The sequence below is a fragment of the Spea bombifrons genome, chromosome 12, assembly GCF_027358695.1.
Source record: "Spea bombifrons isolate aSpeBom1 chromosome 12, aSpeBom1.2.pri, whole genome shotgun sequence".
In the NCBI taxonomy this organism is placed as follows: Eukaryota; Metazoa; Chordata; class Amphibia; order Anura; family Pelobatidae; genus Spea; species Spea bombifrons.
Genome location: NC_071098.1, coordinates 15326664 through 15343879, shown reverse-complemented (window position 1 = coordinate 15343879; position 17216 = coordinate 15326664). Strand labels below are relative to the sequence as shown.

The following is a 17216-nucleotide window of genomic DNA, read 5'->3' as shown; positions in this document are numbered from 1 at the left end:
CCAAGTAAAGAGGTTTTGAGGTCCTGTCCTAACTACAAGTTATAACAAATAATCATAATCTAAGGAAGACAATAACTAAACATTACAATGATATAACTAGATGAGGAACCTGTGTCTCCTACAGGGACACCAAGCATCTGCTTAGGCCCTAGTCGTGGCAATATTTCTTCTTGAGCTTCCTAAACCTTGTGTGCCCTCTAATGTGCCCAGTGGCAATGTGACTTACATGGACTTCCAGCCGGTCTGACTTTGTAATTCCCAGTAAGTTTTATTCTGATAAAACACCAGGTCCATTTTACTGCAGGTAGCTGCTTATTCCAGTTTCCAACTGGTACTTAGTAGTTTGCTGCCGCACCAGGTCCCTATTGGATTCTGAGGGGTCATCAATTACCCCACTTGCTTTAGATGGGCTCTAACGAGTGAGATCCGTAAACTCTCTTTTTTAAGTCATCTACATTTATAGTGTGCTACATTGTGTTTTGGCAGGTTAAAAACGATAATAGAATGTTTCCAGTACATGGTTCTTTGTGACGTTGTTTAAATTACTGAGTGTCCTGACAAGGCTCATCTGACATTGAGAGGCTTGATATAATAGTCCTTTAACAATAATCAAATATTTAGCAAACAATTACTTGAATGTAACCTAAAAGTAAACATGATGGCCAAGAGGTTTCTGATTTGGCCTGGAAACAGTAGAAACAGAATTAAAAATAAAACAATGTTCCAGATCAGTAATAGAAAAAAAAAAGTGAAGGTTTAGGCTTTTGGCTTCCATCGTTATTTGCGACCTGAGTGATACTATCGAAAGGCTTTATTTTAACGAGGATTAATGATGTGGGATTTTTTACTTTTTGGATGATTTTATATTTTTTTGTATAATTTGGTACCACAAGTGTTGTTATATACTGATATAAGAGCCCAATATCAATCTGGATTTGCTTTCAAGGTTAACACCCCATATAACATTTTCATTCAGATGACAGATCCCCTTTAAAGGATAATGTTTGCCAAAACCGCTTTTAGCATTAGTAAATTCATTCATTGGAAAGCCATTTATTGAAACCACCTATAGCCTTTTCATTTGTATACCAATCACAAAATACTAGAAAAGTCTGCCTTTTGTTTTTTAGTTTTGTGTATAAATTATACATCACTCTCAGCCATACACAACATGCACTGCTGCAATCACCCTTAGCCACACACACGCTCCCTATAACCCGCTTACCTGTCTCAGGCATAAAGGGACATAAACCTAGGAAATGCTAATTGATGGCCCAAAATAAAGTGACCTGGTATAAGAAATCAGCCCTCGTTGGCAGCATACAGTAAATTCATAGTGACTCATCGGGCAAATGCTCAGTAGGCTGCTGCCCACAGCGGATGTGGCACTGCAAGTAGCCCATTATTGTGGTCAGGCTGCAAAAATATTGCATGGCGTATTATTCGAAACACTATCCTATATTAGAGAGTTGTTAGAGAGATGACCTTGTCTTTCCCTGTGTTGACATTACTGTAAACTCTATATTGAAAGAGCTGGCACATCTAAAAACTAGGCTGGGCACTATGCCCAAGCTTGTTTCTTCTCCTCAAGGCACAGCCTTATGAGGACACCTAGGAAGTGTGGGAGCAGAGCCAAGCTGTCATTGAGATGCTCACCAATATAACACCTTTCAGGAGCTACATAATACAGACAGCAAACAACATCCCTATTAATAAATACTATACTTAATTGTAAGGCCTTTATTGAACTGACATATGTAGGTTATACCATGGTGTATACATGGGAGAAAGAATTAAGAAGGGTAAGCTATCCTAAAGACTGGATACATGGAATAGCCTTCCAGCAGATGTTAATACAGTGGTATCTAATACATAAGATATGGCCAGGGACTAAGCAAGGTATTCAGATGTTGGGCAGACTGGATGGGCTGAATGGTTCTTATCTGCCGTCGCTTTCTATGTTTCTATGAATGCTGTACCTTATGCTCATTACTGATATTTTTGTGCTTGTGTAGCAGATGTGTGGCAATCAATACATTAAAAGCATTTACAGTGAGCTAATCTGTTTCTGAGAATTCCGATGGTCAGTACTTCAGCTGTCTTCTGTGCTGGAGCATGCTGTACAAGCACGTCAATTCTGTCCTTGTGCTTGATTTCTATGGACTTTTTTATTGATCTTCCAGCTTTTAATGGAATTCAATCTTTTGTCTCATGATCTCGGTTGGCTCCTTGAAGCAGAAACATTTCATGTGTGTAAGGGTTGCCACCTGTCCAGATTTCACATGGACAATCCAGTAATAAAATGCATGTCACAGGTCTCAGATTTACCTCTTTATGTCCTGGGAAATGCTGGGCTGGTGGCCATGTAAGTACAAATTCTGTAAGGGGGGCACTCGGCAGTCTTTGGATAAGCGAAGGCTGGGATTGCACACAGAAAACGTGGAAGGAGAGATGTGGGAGACAGTAGGTTGAGGTTTGCTTGTGCTGGAGACTTGTAGATATTGGAGATGGCCCATGGTCCTGTCGGTGCAGGCTCTTTGGTAAGAAGATGGAGGCTGAGACTGACTGAGTGCTAAAGCTGCGACCGGTTTTGCTTTTGAAAGAGTAATAGGTAAAGGTGTTTCTCCATTCCTCTCAATTTGCTCTTCTTTCCTGCCCTTTTTCTCCTACTTGCGCTGCCTTTTCTCTTCTCTCTCATCTCCTTTCTGTTCTTTTTACTCTTTATTCTATCTCATTAGCTTTCTTTGTTGTCTGTCCTTTCTCTTAAACCAAACCCTTTAGCTATTGCTGGTAACCCGCACCCATGGCTGCACCGGCGACCATGCCCAGCCTCACCCCAGGTGCAACCACTCAACCCTTCTATGCACTGTGTCCATCTGCACATTATTGACGGGTTAAGAGTCTGTAAGACTACCTGCGTGTAGGTAATATGGCACGTTAAAAATGAATACAACAACAAACTTTACACATTAATGTTTTATTTCACCTGAAATAACGATAGGCACCATCAGCTGAGTACTTTAATAAGCAGTGCCCGGCTCATTCTGAGTTACTTTCCTGTTCGTTCGTTAATACAAAGTGCGGAACATTGTTTCGTGCAGTGACTATATATATATATATATACATATGCAGTTATCAGAGAGACCCTTGTACTGTACACAACACTTAATAATGAAAATTACAAAAGATTGTGTTGTCACGTGGTACTAGCAGTTTGTGTTAAAGAGTGACTCTTCAAGCTGTCATTGTCACTTCTAATAGGCTCCCTTTGTCTGTCTCTGTCGTACATTCAGTATATGGGTGCCTTTGATCCATCAATGTCATATGCTAAGGACAGCTCCTTCTGTGGTACATTTGTTGCCGCACGTGAAGCAAAATATATCCCAATCATATTTATGTGTAGTAAGGGTGACTGCTGCTCACGTTAATGTATACACCCGTATACTCATACCTAAAGTAGCTGAAATAGTAGCATACTGACATAGATAAACGTAATAGTAAAGCTGGTTATATGTACAAAGAATGATGGGTAGGTGTGTAAGTTAACTATACATTAACTTATGATATTGTACTATAAATCAAAAATGTTTTTTTTTTAATATAAACAAATTTATTTCAAGCTGGAATATAATAATAATGTGTTATGTCCCCAGACGCTAAGGAGATGTTGCTCAAAGTAATGCTTATGTTTGCTGGGCTTTAACATAGTTAAGGGGTAAACTGCTGTCTCATCCCCGACTATCTCATGCGCCAAGAGATCAACTGCATTGGTTGGGCATAAGTGGGACTGAACCTTAAGAAAGATCGGTTTTGATGAGTTCCATGCTAGAAATAACTTCTCTAGCTCAGCAACCCCTTCAAAGCAAATAAAACAAGTGAGTCTGATTATAATCCATGATAATCTCGCAGGTACCTAACGCTGCCATGCTCCGGTTGTATCAGGCTCACCCTGACCAATATCAGAGCTGGTGGCACGCTCAGTGACAATGACAGATAGGCTTCCTCCACCTGTCATTGAAACGCACAAAAGGCAATGGCATCTCAGTCAGCCAAAGTCATGTTTGGATAAGGCGCTCCCCCTGTCAGGATCACGTATGATGGGTATGTCTAAGGTATGTCAATGTCACATTCTCAGCACAGGGCCACCCATGGTCAGACCATATCACTCACATGAACATGAACGTCCGGTTTCTCAGTGTCACACAGATATAGGATATATTTGTTGTTATTTCACGGGCTTTCTGTGTGTGTCCTTGTGCAATGCTGGAAAGGGCCTTCCTAACGGTGTCGTCGTTATATTTCCCACACAAGGAAGACGCTGTCATTCTGTCAGGGTCAAATTCAAGGGTTGCCTCAATATGTCACTGTCAATCACAAAAACAGGAGATGGGCCCCTTATGCAAGTTATTAAGATTGATTCATCCTGAAAATGTATACCAGAGTATTTTGAATAATCCCTACTAAGAGCAGCATCTTCTTCTATCAGAACGGGATCAGACTGTATGTGAATGTCAGGGACCACGGGGCAGGTCAAGGTACCTCGGGGATGGATGCCTGTTGGAAGAGAATGGAATACGGTAGTTTAGATATGAAGGAGAGAGAAAGGGGTTATAAAGTATAACAATCACAAATATCTAGGTGGTAGAAGCTCGGTAGAGGTAAGAAAGCCAGTCTTTTATACGGAATGCAAGTCTACAAAATGTGTCATTCTGTGATCGAACCTTCCCTTCAGACCAACTTCCTCTTCCTATATCATGCCACCTTCATACAAACCCATATTATGCCCGATTCTTTCCTTTTCCTGTAATTTATCTCCTTCAACCTGTGCCCATACCCACTCTCTGCGTTCTCCTTATCCATGCTGTCTCCCCATTCAGATCGTTTCACGTACTTTAAGTTCTCCTTCAGGGTTCCCTTCCCCATCGGTCTTCACTTCCTCCTCCGTTTTCTGATCATCAGAGTTGAGATTTTGCTGCTTTTTCCTTCTGACACATTTCAAGATGACAAGGAAGAGAATCACGATGGCCAGGAATCCTCCCACTGATGCTCCAACCAGCACCGCCACGGTGGAATCCCTCTCTGGGGGAACTAAAAGGGAGACGGTTACGTGTTACATTAATCACAGTCAAACAAGGCCATCCCTTCGCTGATTACTCAAAATAACAAGTTTCATGTATTATTAGCCTAACAAAAGGAAATGTTGCCTTCAGCGCTGGTATCCCATCCTATCCATGGGCTTATGCCGTTGCGGTATCAGAGAGAGATGAGAAAGGTAACTCTAAACTCAACAAAAGGAAAATTAATGCTCACCTCACCTCCCAGTTTAATGAATACAGCAATGTCACACAAACATGTCACACATGGGCAAACTCTCAGACTTTTTAAAACAAATGCTACATGAACAGCATTGGTAGAAACCAAACAGGAAAAAGCTTGTCACACACCCTCTGTTAGGACTTCCAAGCGGATTTTCCCTATGCCTTTATGACGGTCTGGTGGGTTCAAAACGTAACAGTGATATTCTCCACCATCCTGGAGTTGGACATCTCTGATTGTCACAGATAAGTCATTCTTACTGGGGTTCCCTTTAAACTCCACTCGGCTCTGAAAACGCTCCAGGCGCTGGTTAATAATCTTCTTATCAAACTGAATAAACTGTAGGCATGCAAGGAAAGAAGGGAAGGGAGAAAAGAGTAAAAGAGAAAAAAAAGGGAGTGATGAAGACATGTGGAATTTTAAAAGGGAGATATGGAATTTGTGTGATGTGAGAGAAAATAGAAGATACTTTTTAAATGTTATATGAACTTGTTATATTTTGGTTGTGAGACAGGTTGTAAGAGAAAGGGTTAATGGAGATAACAGACTATTTTTATGTTTGAGAATAAGTAAAGCAGAATAATATAGCAATAAGCAGAGGTTTTATTTAATCTCAGCAGATTTAACACAAAATATATATTTTGCCATACTGGTCCCACATAAAGTGCTATATAGAGTAATGTAGTTTATTTTTTATATTTTATTTTGTTCCAGTAAACTTACTTGATCATGATATCAAACGGAGATGATTCTTTCTGCAATGCTAACGACATCCTGCTTGTCTAATGGGGTCCTTTCTACCATTGAAAAGCTAGAGGTCTCACTGGTTGAATAAGACGGAGCCAATCTATTGCTTACCACAAGGCAGTTTGTGTCTTAAGAGGTCAGTGTGTTTGTCTAGTAGATTGGGCTGAGGGAACGCAGCTAAAACACACAACAGATATGCAGCTGCCTAATTGTGTGTACATAGAGATAATAGTAATAAAACTGTCTCCCCTTTAACTGTAAGCATTGATGATCTGCTCATTGTGCCCTTGCTTTTATGACGAGTTGTGCTGATTAGGGTTTGATCTTCTATAATGACCACAGATAGGTGGAATAGATGTTGCTTGGAAACCCTTGTCTGTAGCAAAGAGTTACTGGAATTACACACAGAATGAATTGTATTAAAAATGATCATAGGCCTTTCAGCATTTTCCATTTCTTCTGGTGGTGTCCAATAGCACGGTTATGTAAAGACCACATTTATAGATCAAGGTGAGATTTATATTACACCATAAAGGGTTATGGATTCTCCACAAGGCAGGTCACTTGCTAGAACGCTCATTTATTAGGGTGTCAAAAATATGCTGATATATCGCTGCCCCGCACATGTTTGCTTAGCCTCCATGTAGCTCCTGCCTATGTCTCACCTACAAGGACAATGATCGAATGACATTGGCCTGCGCCATTAAGTAATGCAAAGTGCCATTATGTAGTTATGTCTTATTGCTGAACAGCGTGCAATGAAGGAAACAAATATTTGACCCCCTGCTAAAGACATGATCAGTGTATAATTGGGAGAGAGAGAGAATATCAACAAGAAAATCCAGAATAACGCATTTCAAATAAGTGATAATTTGCTTTGCATTTTACTCAGTGAAATAACTATTTGACCCCTTTCCAAAACATGACTTAGTACAGGGTGTCCAACCTGCAGAACTACATCTCCCATACTCCTCAGCCAGCTGAAAGAACATTATGGGAGATGTTGTTCTGCAGCAGCTGGAGGGCCGCAGGTTGGAGACCCCTGACTTAGTACTTGCTGGCAAAACCCTTGTAGGCAATCACAGAGGTTAGATGTTTCTTGTAGTTGGCCACCAGGTTTGCACACATCTCAGGAGGGATTTGGTTCCACTCCTCTTTGCAGAGCCTCTCCAAGTCATAAAGGTTTCGAGGCTGACGTTTGGTAACTCGAATCTTCAGCTCCCTCCACATATTTTCTGTGGGATTAAGGTCTGAAGACTGGCTAGGCCACTCCTTGTGCTTCTTCTTGAGCCACTCCTTTGTTACCTTGGCTGTGTGTTTTGGGTCATTGTCATGCTGGAATACCCATCCACAACCCATTTTTAATGGCCTGGCTGAGGGAAGGAGGTTCTCACCCAAGATTTTACGGTACATGGCCCCATCGTCCCCTGTGTGGCGATGGATGGGGCCATGTCCTGTCCCTTTGGCAGAAAAACACCCCAAAGCATAATGTTTCCACCTTCATGTGGGGATGGTGTTCTTGGGGTCATAGGCAGCATTCCTCCTCCTCCTCCAGACACAGTGAGTTGAGTTGATGCCAGATAGCTGGATTTTGGTCTCATCTGACCACAACACTTTCACCCAGTTCTCCTCTGAATCATTCAGCTGTTCATTGGCAATCTTCAGACGGGCCTGTACATGTGCTTTCTTGAGCAGGGGGACCTTGAGGGTGCTGCAGGACTTCAGTCCTTTATGGCATAGTGTGTTACCAATTGTTTTCTTGGTGACTATGGTCCCAGCTGCCTTAAGATCATTGACAAGATCCTCCCATGTATTTCTGTGCTGATTCCTCACCGTTCACATGATCATTGAAACTTCACAAGGTGAAATCTTGCATGGAGCCCCAGACCAAGGGAGATTGACAGTTATTTTGTGTTTCTTCCATTTGCGAATAATCGCGCCAACTGTTGTCACCTTCTCACCAAGCTGCTTGGCGATGGTCTTGTAGCCCATTCCAGCCTTGTGTAGGTCTACAATCTTGTCCCTGACATCCTTGGACAGCTCTTTAGTCTTGGCCATGGTGGGGAGTTTAGAATCTGATTGATTGCTTCTGTGGACAGGTGCCTTTTATATAGGTACCAATCTTACATTAGGAGCACTCCCTTTAGGAGAGTGCTCCTAATCTCAGCTCGTTCCCTGTATAAAAGACACCTGGGAGCCAGACATTTTGCTGATTGATAGGGGATCAAATACTTATTTCACATAGTAAAATGCGAATTATTTTATGATTTATTTGAAATACGTTATTCTGGATTTTTTTGTTGTTATTCTGTCTCTCACTGTTCAAATAAACCTACCATTAAAATTATAGACTGATCATGTCTTTGTCAGTGGGCAAACGTACAAAATCAGCAGGGGATCAAATCATTGTTTTCCTTCACTGTATGTATATTGGGGAAAAGGATGGACATCCAGCCCTGATGCTAATGTGAATACCACTCAACATAATGTTACACACAGAGGTGTATCGATACCAATGACTTCCAGAGGGAAGGATCACTCTGCTGTTTATATGTATCAATTACATAAGTAACACTGCAATAAAACTGCCAGGTACGGTACTAGATCGCATTAGAGTAAAAGGTGGCTCACTATAGAATGTTGTGTAGTGTTAACCTAAAGTGTTTCGGATTAACTCACTAAACTAAAATTGTCCGCTAAAACTCAGCAAGTGTCAGGTCCAGCTTCTGGAATTCCAAGGCAGCTCACGGCTGGCATTCCATCTGCCTTTGGTAGAAATTTGGCTCAGGAGCTGAACTGACAGTTCCTTATACACAGGGCTGTCTGTGTGTCCTTCACTGACCTTTCAGAATTTCAAGACATCCACTGGGTTCGATGCTTAATTTGACCGGATTAAATTCTAGTGAATACTGGTATTGATAACTAATACATCAGTGAATAATCTACAGATGGGTAACAGTGAGACAAATCAGATATGAGGTTTTCGTGGTCATACTTTGGGGATATAACATGAAGGTGCAGTGATGATTTTAATAATTTTTGACACAGGTGTGTTGTGAAATAACAGTTATTATAGATATGATGTACACAAATAGCGAAGGTATAGAGTCGTACTGTGCTAGGTATAGAGTCGTACTGTGCTAGCCATAGAGAGAGAGAAAGCAAATTTGGTGAAGATGAAACCTTTACTGGCTAGCTGATGTATAATGGCTTGCAAGCTTTCTAGGTCTCTTCTTCAGGCAATAAATTAAATAACGCTGACCTTGCATTAGATGTGTGAGGTCACTGGTGAGGGAGCAGTAGTAAAACAGACTGACGCGCTGGAACAGTATAGCCGTGCTGTACAAAGCCAGAGGAACAATAGGGACAATATTTTGGATAGAATGAAGTGAAAGTAGAAAACAATAATTATTCAGCGATGGCCCGGAAACCTTATGACTCTTACCGTCTCTTCGCTGCAGTTCTCACAAGCCCTGTATGTCCAATTCATGGAGAACTGTTTGTTGTCCACCTTGTAGCAGGAGTTGAAGGAGCAGGGCAGCCGTATGTCTGTCCCGTTCAGGGCTTGAACCACAGAAGGCACGGAGATCTCCATTCCAGACACGGTTGCTGGGCATACAGAGTGATTAGTAGACTAGTAGAACAATTCATAACCATTGCAGAGTATGTTACTGCAACGCAACGCAACATGGCCAGTTAAAACAGCAGTGGGCACATTCGACCTGGGACGTTCTATGTGTTAAAGTAGAATATGCAGATTGTGTTCTTTTATCATATGCATAGAACAATAAATGAATAGCATGGGGTGTATAAAATCCACAAAGCCTTTTTTGTCTTGAGCAGGTGAATGTACTAGAACTAGAGTACTCCAGGCTTAACAAGAAGAAAAGGTGTGATCTCTGTTTTAGGGTGATTTAGAGCATGTTTATTATACAAAACATTTATTCCTTCATGATATCATATATTGCGGTGACTACGTTTATTCCTTATAACAGAACCGAAATACAATTGGTGCAAAAAATGTAAAGCGATGAACTATGAGGCTTGGTTTCCATTTGGGTTTTTTTTTGCTAAAAACGCCTATAAAAACGCCAATAGCGCCACCTGGCGTTTTTTTGTGAAAAACGGCTGCAGCCAGATGTTAGCTGTTCTTCAATAGGAAATCGCAAAATGCAATTTCCACTTGGCGTTTTTCTGTCTGGCGTTTTTTCAGTCCTCTTTGGCGTTTTTCTGCTTTTTTGGGCTCTGTGGCAGTTTTTCAAAACTGCAGCATGTTGACACTCTGGCGTTTTTTGCAAGAAATCTTGGCTTTTTTTCTCCAATAGAAGTCTATGGGAGAGAAAAAACGCCATGAAAAAGCCATGTGGGTTTATTGCCTTGTGTTTTTTATGGCGTTTTTTCCACAGTTACAATGCAGAGGATGGACCCAGTATCTGTGTGTCCTACGAGAAATAGGCTGAAAACAAACAGTTTCACACAAAACAAAGTCCTGGACTGGTTCATATTGAATTTTACACCATTTGGAACAAACATGCCATTACAAACAAACATACGCGACCGGATCCTGCGTGCCAAAAGCAACAGCAAACAATTTGCACCATCATTTGGGGCCAATCTTCCCAGAGGAGCAGACATTCGAAATAAAGCATGCCTTACAAACCACAGAAAAGAGACAAAAGGGTCTACCAAGTAAATGACATCAGGAGAGGGCAGATACTTGCCATTTATCCTAATCCCTTTTAGCTGGGTGAAACTTCTAACTTGTAAAGGCTGGAAAAACTGCCTAAGGTCAAAAAAAGCAATTTCCACAGAAAGGCTAAAACGCCAGAAAAAACTGCAGAAAAAACGCCAAAACGCAGGTAAATGCAGTGGCAGTTTTCTTGGCAGTTTTCCTGGCGTTTTTCATCAAGAAAAAAACGCCGGACAAAAACCCAAGTGGAAACCTAGCCTAATACTAGTCAACTTTTCTATACCCAGGCGGCCTTAACTTACTAGGTTTACAATAATTAGAGCTGCCAGTTAAAAGCGCAAATAACTGGCTTGAATGTCTATTCCTGGTCCCTAGAACGTTCACCATTCTAAAGCACAAGTTGTTCACTTGGCCAATGACATTATAAATATCAGCCAATTTATATGATGGAATACTACCTAGTTATACTAGAATACTATCTAGTTCAGATCACATAAATAAAGCATTATAATGTATATAGATATAATTTTGAAAATCTGGTTCAATTATACTAGGTATATCGGTAAACCTGATGATGTGAACATACGGAGGAAGATTATTTACTTATAAATATTATATGAGCCTATTCCACACTGGGGTGTAAGTTTGGCTGCGTTCCCTCTCAAACTAGGACACCTTGGGCACTTTACGCCATGGCTGTGTTACCACCGTTTACTGACTTCATAATTCACTGTTCATGTATGACCCAATTTAAAGATCACTTTATTGCACATTATAGGATTGATGCTCAGTCTATATATAACTAGAAATAGGCGAGTCTGTCCACCTTTGGTTATTAATTATATTTCCATGATGTGTGAAAAACACAATACTGCGGACACCAAGTATTAGGCAGATACTGTATAGGAGTAATAATAGAACCATATGTTTGGAGATTTACCTGCAGTATAGAATTGTGTCAGCTCTAGATCTATGTGAGAATTACTTTCTTTGGGTTGCCTATTTTAGAAGATCCACCCAGTTGTAGATATGATGTCATATATGTCATCTAATACAGCAAATTGTGTATTTAAGAACAATATGAACCTGGTACAAACAATTTAAATTTCAAACAGCAGTTTGGTATAATGATGTGGACTAGAATTAGGCTACAGGTTATTTATGAAAAATACATTGAGGGGACTGCAGCTCTGCACATTTTTTAGAAGCGTTTTGCATTACCAATGGGGTGTCGTGACTGAATTTCTCTGCAGAAATACTGAACACCTATACTGTTGGAGGTATTTGGGGGTCTGACATTAAGAAATGTTCTGCTACAGAATAGTGCTGATGCTGCAAAGCACTGCACTGTCTATGCCTTCGCATTTATTCTCCTCTACCTCTCATGGGTAACATGTTGCACTCGAAGGACTTTTAGTCTGTATGATTTAGAGCGCCACAGGCTTCTTATACAAACAGCAATTTAGGTGTAAAGTAAGGGAATTTAACTTTACTGAGGGAGTGGTAGATAAGTGAACAGCCCCCAAGCAGAAGTGGTAGATGCTAAAACAGTGGGGGAATTTAAGCATGAATGGGATATACATATGGCCATATGACCAAGGACAAATTAGGATTTGAGTCTTTACATCAGGAAAATTGGGCAGACTGGATAGGCTAAATGGTTCTTATCTACTGTCGAATTCTATGTTTCCATCACAGAATTTATAACTCCAGTTCAAATTTTTAGAGATGCCAAAATGTAACAAAAGATGTCAGTTACCTATGTAATGGCTAACATCATGGAAGACCCAACACAGTAGGAAATGTGGTGTGTGGAGCATTACAACCAAAAGGGGTATTTGCACTACATGCTCATTCAGTAGTGTTGGGATCGATTAGTATTTGGCTAAGATCCAGGTCCCTTGGCTATTAACACACATATACTGGCCCCAAATACATGCAACAGTGTACAGGGCATGAGGTTTCCCTGACTATTTTCACCGCTTGAAGTGCCCAGGAGCAGCCGGGAAGAAAGGTTGGTTGGGCCCCCACCAACTTGGCCTTTGGAAAGCCTCCTATATTGTCTTTATGATAGAGCCTTCGCTGTTAATAAATCTTGGTGCTTGTGCACACTAATCATGTCTCCCCACAGTCCAGGTTTTCAGGGGACAATCCCAATATTAGGTAGCTTTAGGTAGCTACCCCCTTGTCCTGCTTTGCTTTCTGTGGCGATCATGGGCAGGTTGGTGAGATCCTTTGATTTTTGCCACACACCCCAACTCAGGTGTCTGGATTTTGGACCAAGAAGGGTTAATATAAGCAGGGTCTGCAGCATTTCATAGTTTCCAACTAATCATATCCTACTGTGCATAGCTGATCTGAAATAAAATATGGAATATGATGGTGCTATAAAAAAAACAATAACAACAATAACATGCTGGGTTTGTTGCTAGAGTAGATACTTAACATTGTTGCTTGATGTTTTATTAGACTGATTACAACTCCCATTGCCTTTGGTCACCCTGCCTTCCATTGATACATTCTACTTATGTTACTGAATTCTCTGATGCTTCTTCCCTCTCTACATTTCTCTCCATCAATTTTTAGTTTCTCTTTTTTTTTTTCTCCCCCCTCCATTTCAAGTTTTCATCCTTCCATCCGCTTGGCTCGATGAGGTTGCTGCACTGCGGGTATATTCTGCACTATATGGCTGATGCACAATCTGGGTCACATTGCAGTTTCTGCTTTGTTGGCAAGAAAGGGGTTAAGTGCCCTCTAGTGGAGGCTTGCAATATTACTACTTTTTATAACTCCCAGCAATAGAATTGTTAATGTAATGGACACTTATCCTATAATGAAATGATCAATAAGCGTTTCCTGCTGACTCAGGTAAGGACTGCATTAGTAACATCTATAATGCGTAGAATATACAGAGATATATTTATAATTTATAGGTCACCTACACAGCTCCACATCACTATTTATTTCCCAGCAGAGGAAACCTCATGTTACCTCTCTTATTCACTCAAAATACCATTTCTTCTTACAGGTCATCCTGATGATTTATATTAGAAGTCCCTACTTATCATAGAATGCTCTTTATACAAATTTTTCACCAGCTATCCTACTCATACCGGACAAACTGGTCGTCTTTTCCCATCGTTCATCTGCTACCACACTCTACCGATCCCCCCCAGTGGCTCCCTGTGCCCTTCGGACTAATTTAATCTTCTGACCCTTACTTAAAAAGCCCTTAACTGTTCTCCATGACCCTTACTTAAAAAGTCCTTAACTGTTCTTCATGACCCTATCTCAATTCTCATCTTCAAATACTCTCCTAACTGCCCTCTCTGCTCTGGCCACCTCTTGTGCCTCTACTCAACGTTCATCACTTCCTTTCACTTGTGGCCCCAGGACTTCATCTGTGCCACACCGGTTCTCTGGAATTCCCGATCTCATTCCTCCTTCTTTTAACTTTAAACTCTCTTGCATGTTCAGGGAAGTATTCAATTTATCCTTCTAATATTCCACAACCAGAATTCCTTAAAGAAACCATCTGTTTTCTCCAGCTTCACAATCTGCAGGCCACTGATTTATGCCCCTTGTTACAATCAAATCATCACTTCCCAGGCAGTGCCGTACATTGGGTTTCAGCTCCCCCTCAGCTTCCTAATAAACTATTAAATTATACTAGTTTGTCTTAGAGACGCTGATATTATTGTTATTTTGTATTCTTTCATTGTAATAACACTACCTAATCTATTGCCTTTCATTGTAATAGTCCTACATAATCTGTTGATAATAATTAAAAAAATATTACCTCTATAATATTATATCTATTATATATATGTTTGATCTATTCCCCATAGTCTCCTATACAACTAAACATGTATTTAGATCTGTTTCTGCATTGAACATTATAAGATGAGGAGAGACAGTCCTGCTTCATACTGGCTAATGTCCGGCTACAACTCCCCATAAACTGGCTTTGTATCTCAATAACATTTGGGATCTGCAGTGCCTTCCAGCGAAGAGGTGGAGAATAATGATTAGATTTCTGCTGACTCTACAAGTGATAAATATACACCGATCAGCCATAACATTATGACCACTGACAGGTGAAGTGAATAACTTCTTGTTATCATGGCGCCTGTCAGTCAGTGGGATATATTAGGCAGAACAAGTAAACATTTTCGTACCCAAATTTTAGTACCAAAAGTGGTCCAAGGAACGAAAAGCAGTGAACGGGCGACAGGGTCATGGGCGGCCAAGGCTCATTGATGCATGTGGGGGCAAAGGATGGCCCTTGTGGTCAAATCCAACAGACAAGCTACTGTAGCTCAAATTGCTACAGTGGTGTCAGAACACACAGTCCATTGCAGTTTGTTGCCTATGGGGCTGCAGAGCTGCAGACCAGTCAGGGTGCCCATGATGACCCCATTCCACTGCTGAAAGCACCTGCAATGGGCACGTGAGCATAAGAACTGGACCACGGACCAATGGAAGAAGGTGGCCTGGTCTGATGAATCACGTTTTCTTTTAAATCACGTGGTGCACTATGGCAAGAAGGTAAGCCGGCAGAGGCAGTGTGATGCTTTGGGTAATGTTCTGCTGGGAAACCTTGGGTCCTGACACATGCCACCAACCTAAGCATTGTTGCAGACCATGTACACCCTTTCATGGACACTGTATTCCCTGATGGCCCATTTCAGCAGGATAATGCACCCTGCCACAAAGCAAAAAAGGAACATAACAAGTTCAAGGTGTTGACTTGGCCACCAAGTTCCCCAGATCTTAAGCCAATCAAGCGTCTGAGGGATGTGCTGGACAAACAAGTCCGATCCATGGAGGCCCCACCTCGCAACTTACAGGACTAAAAGCATCTGCTGCTAACGTCCTTTTGCCAGATACCGCAGCACACCTTCAGAGGTCTAGTGAAATCCATGTCCTGACAGGTCAGGGCTGTTTTGGTGGCAAAAGGGGGACCTACACAATATTAGGCTGGTGGCCATAATGTTATGGCTGATCGGCGTGTATAAATATATATATATATATATATATATATAATTTAAAATGCACCACTCCTTGGTACTCTTGTATGAAAACTTTAAGCCACTGCCAGAAACATTTGTGCTTGGAATTCCACATATAGCCACCAGGTGGAAGAGAATGAGAAGGGTCTTGTGTACATTGGCAGGGGCAGAGCTGGAACTTCTCAATAAGAATGCCCACTCCCAAATGAAATTTGGGCAGGTGTAATAATTGCTCCTTTTAGGTTTGACCCTTTTTTCAATCCAGTCCTCCTCTTTATGTAGACTACATTGTATTTCTTACAGTAATGATGCTATATATTGAAGCTTTTTATTACACCCTCCCCGTAGCCTCTCGTCTTGTTCCATATAAGGCCGCTCACTGTTCTTAATGTTCTCTTATAGCATACGCCTGCAGCCACAATCCCATAACAATATGCATTTAAAAGTGGCACATATACAACCTATATGTCTATCTTTTAATTGGGTAATTATATACCTCTCTGTAGCGCACCTGTTATCCTTTATCTTATCCTCTAGATAACAAAGATGTCTTTTGTTACAGGATTAATTGCTACAACATTTAAATATTAGACGTCATGATTGTGCACAACCAAATCATATAATCTGTAATCTCTTTGAGACGACAGCAACTAAAATGGGGACGATGTTAGAGATAACAGGATTTTTTTCTCATAATGCACAGCGTTGTATACATGTGTGTGTGTGTATATATATATATATATATATGGAATGAGAGGGGCGAGAACATTTAGCTGCTGGATTTTTTATATAGGGGTTTGAAAAATTGAAAGACAGATAAATTGGGATTAAATGTAAATTAGGAGGCGCTGCATATGTGTATATGAAACATATGCGGAGTATTATTGCATTGCGACAGATGTGCACCCAGCTGTGCATGCAGAACTGGCCATTGAACTTACCAAAGAGGCTGAGTGCCAGTGCTACCAGGCTTGGCCCACAGGGTACTAGGTGCTTTCTCCTGCCCATGGCCTGGGAGGGGCGAGGGGATCTTCGATTCCTGTCCTGGTAAAGCTCTTATTTATATCGTATAATTTCCCCACACTGCTGCAGCGATCTAATAACTGTGTACGCGCAATATGGCCGGATGTCTGGCTGCAGCAGAGATGTGAGAGTGGGGGAGTGGATGGTGGGAACACTTAGTTTTATGGTTGGTGGATTCTCTGAAAGGATGCGGTAGGGTGGAAAAAAACACAGACACGCAAGTAAACTGGATGTAACACATGCATTGGAAAGCAGCAGGAGATCCTTTTATTTTCATACAACTCTGATTCCCAAGAATAAGCAGCATTTCAAAAAAACATATATTTTTATGCAACGTTAAATAGCGATTTCATACCTCCCAACATTTCAAAATGTGAACGAGGGAGACTTTTTAAAAAAAATCTCGCAGAACTCACCGATACAAGCAA

General features: G+C 41.0%; 1 protein-coding gene across 1 annotated transcript; it reads right to left on the bottom strand.

Annotated features, from left to right (window-relative positions):
- Positions 1–3587: 3587 nt before the first annotated feature.
- Positions 3588–16934, bottom strand: SCN2B (sodium voltage-gated channel beta subunit 2). Its single transcript, XM_053452649.1, has 5 exons — positions 16707–16934; positions 9509–9672; positions 5445–5655; positions 4892–5088; positions 3588–4554 (listed from the first exon to the last, which is right to left on the bottom strand). The coding sequence occupies exons 1-5, from the start codon at positions 16771–16773 to the stop codon at positions 4531–4533; spliced, it is 663 nt and encodes a 220-aa protein (XP_053308624.1). The 5' UTR covers positions 16774–16934; the 3' UTR covers positions 3588–4530.
- Positions 16935–17216: the final 282 nt, after the last annotated feature.

What these genes read in the sequence shown, in the direction of transcription:
- SCN2B (XM_053452649.1), bottom strand. Translation starts at nt 16,773, where the DNA reads ATGGGCAGGAGAAAGCACCTAGTACCCTGTGGGCCAAGCCTGGTAGCA. An exon ending in AGAACTGCAGCGAAGAGACG is followed by an intron (nt 5,656 to 9,508) that starts GTAAGAGTCATA and finishes GCATGCCTACAG; the next exon opens with TTTATTCAGTTTGATAAGAA. An exon ending in CTTGGAAGTCCTAACAGAGG is followed by an intron (nt 5,089 to 5,444) that starts GTGTGTGACAAG and finishes TCTCCCTTTTAG; the next exon opens with TTCCCCCAGAGAGGGATTCC.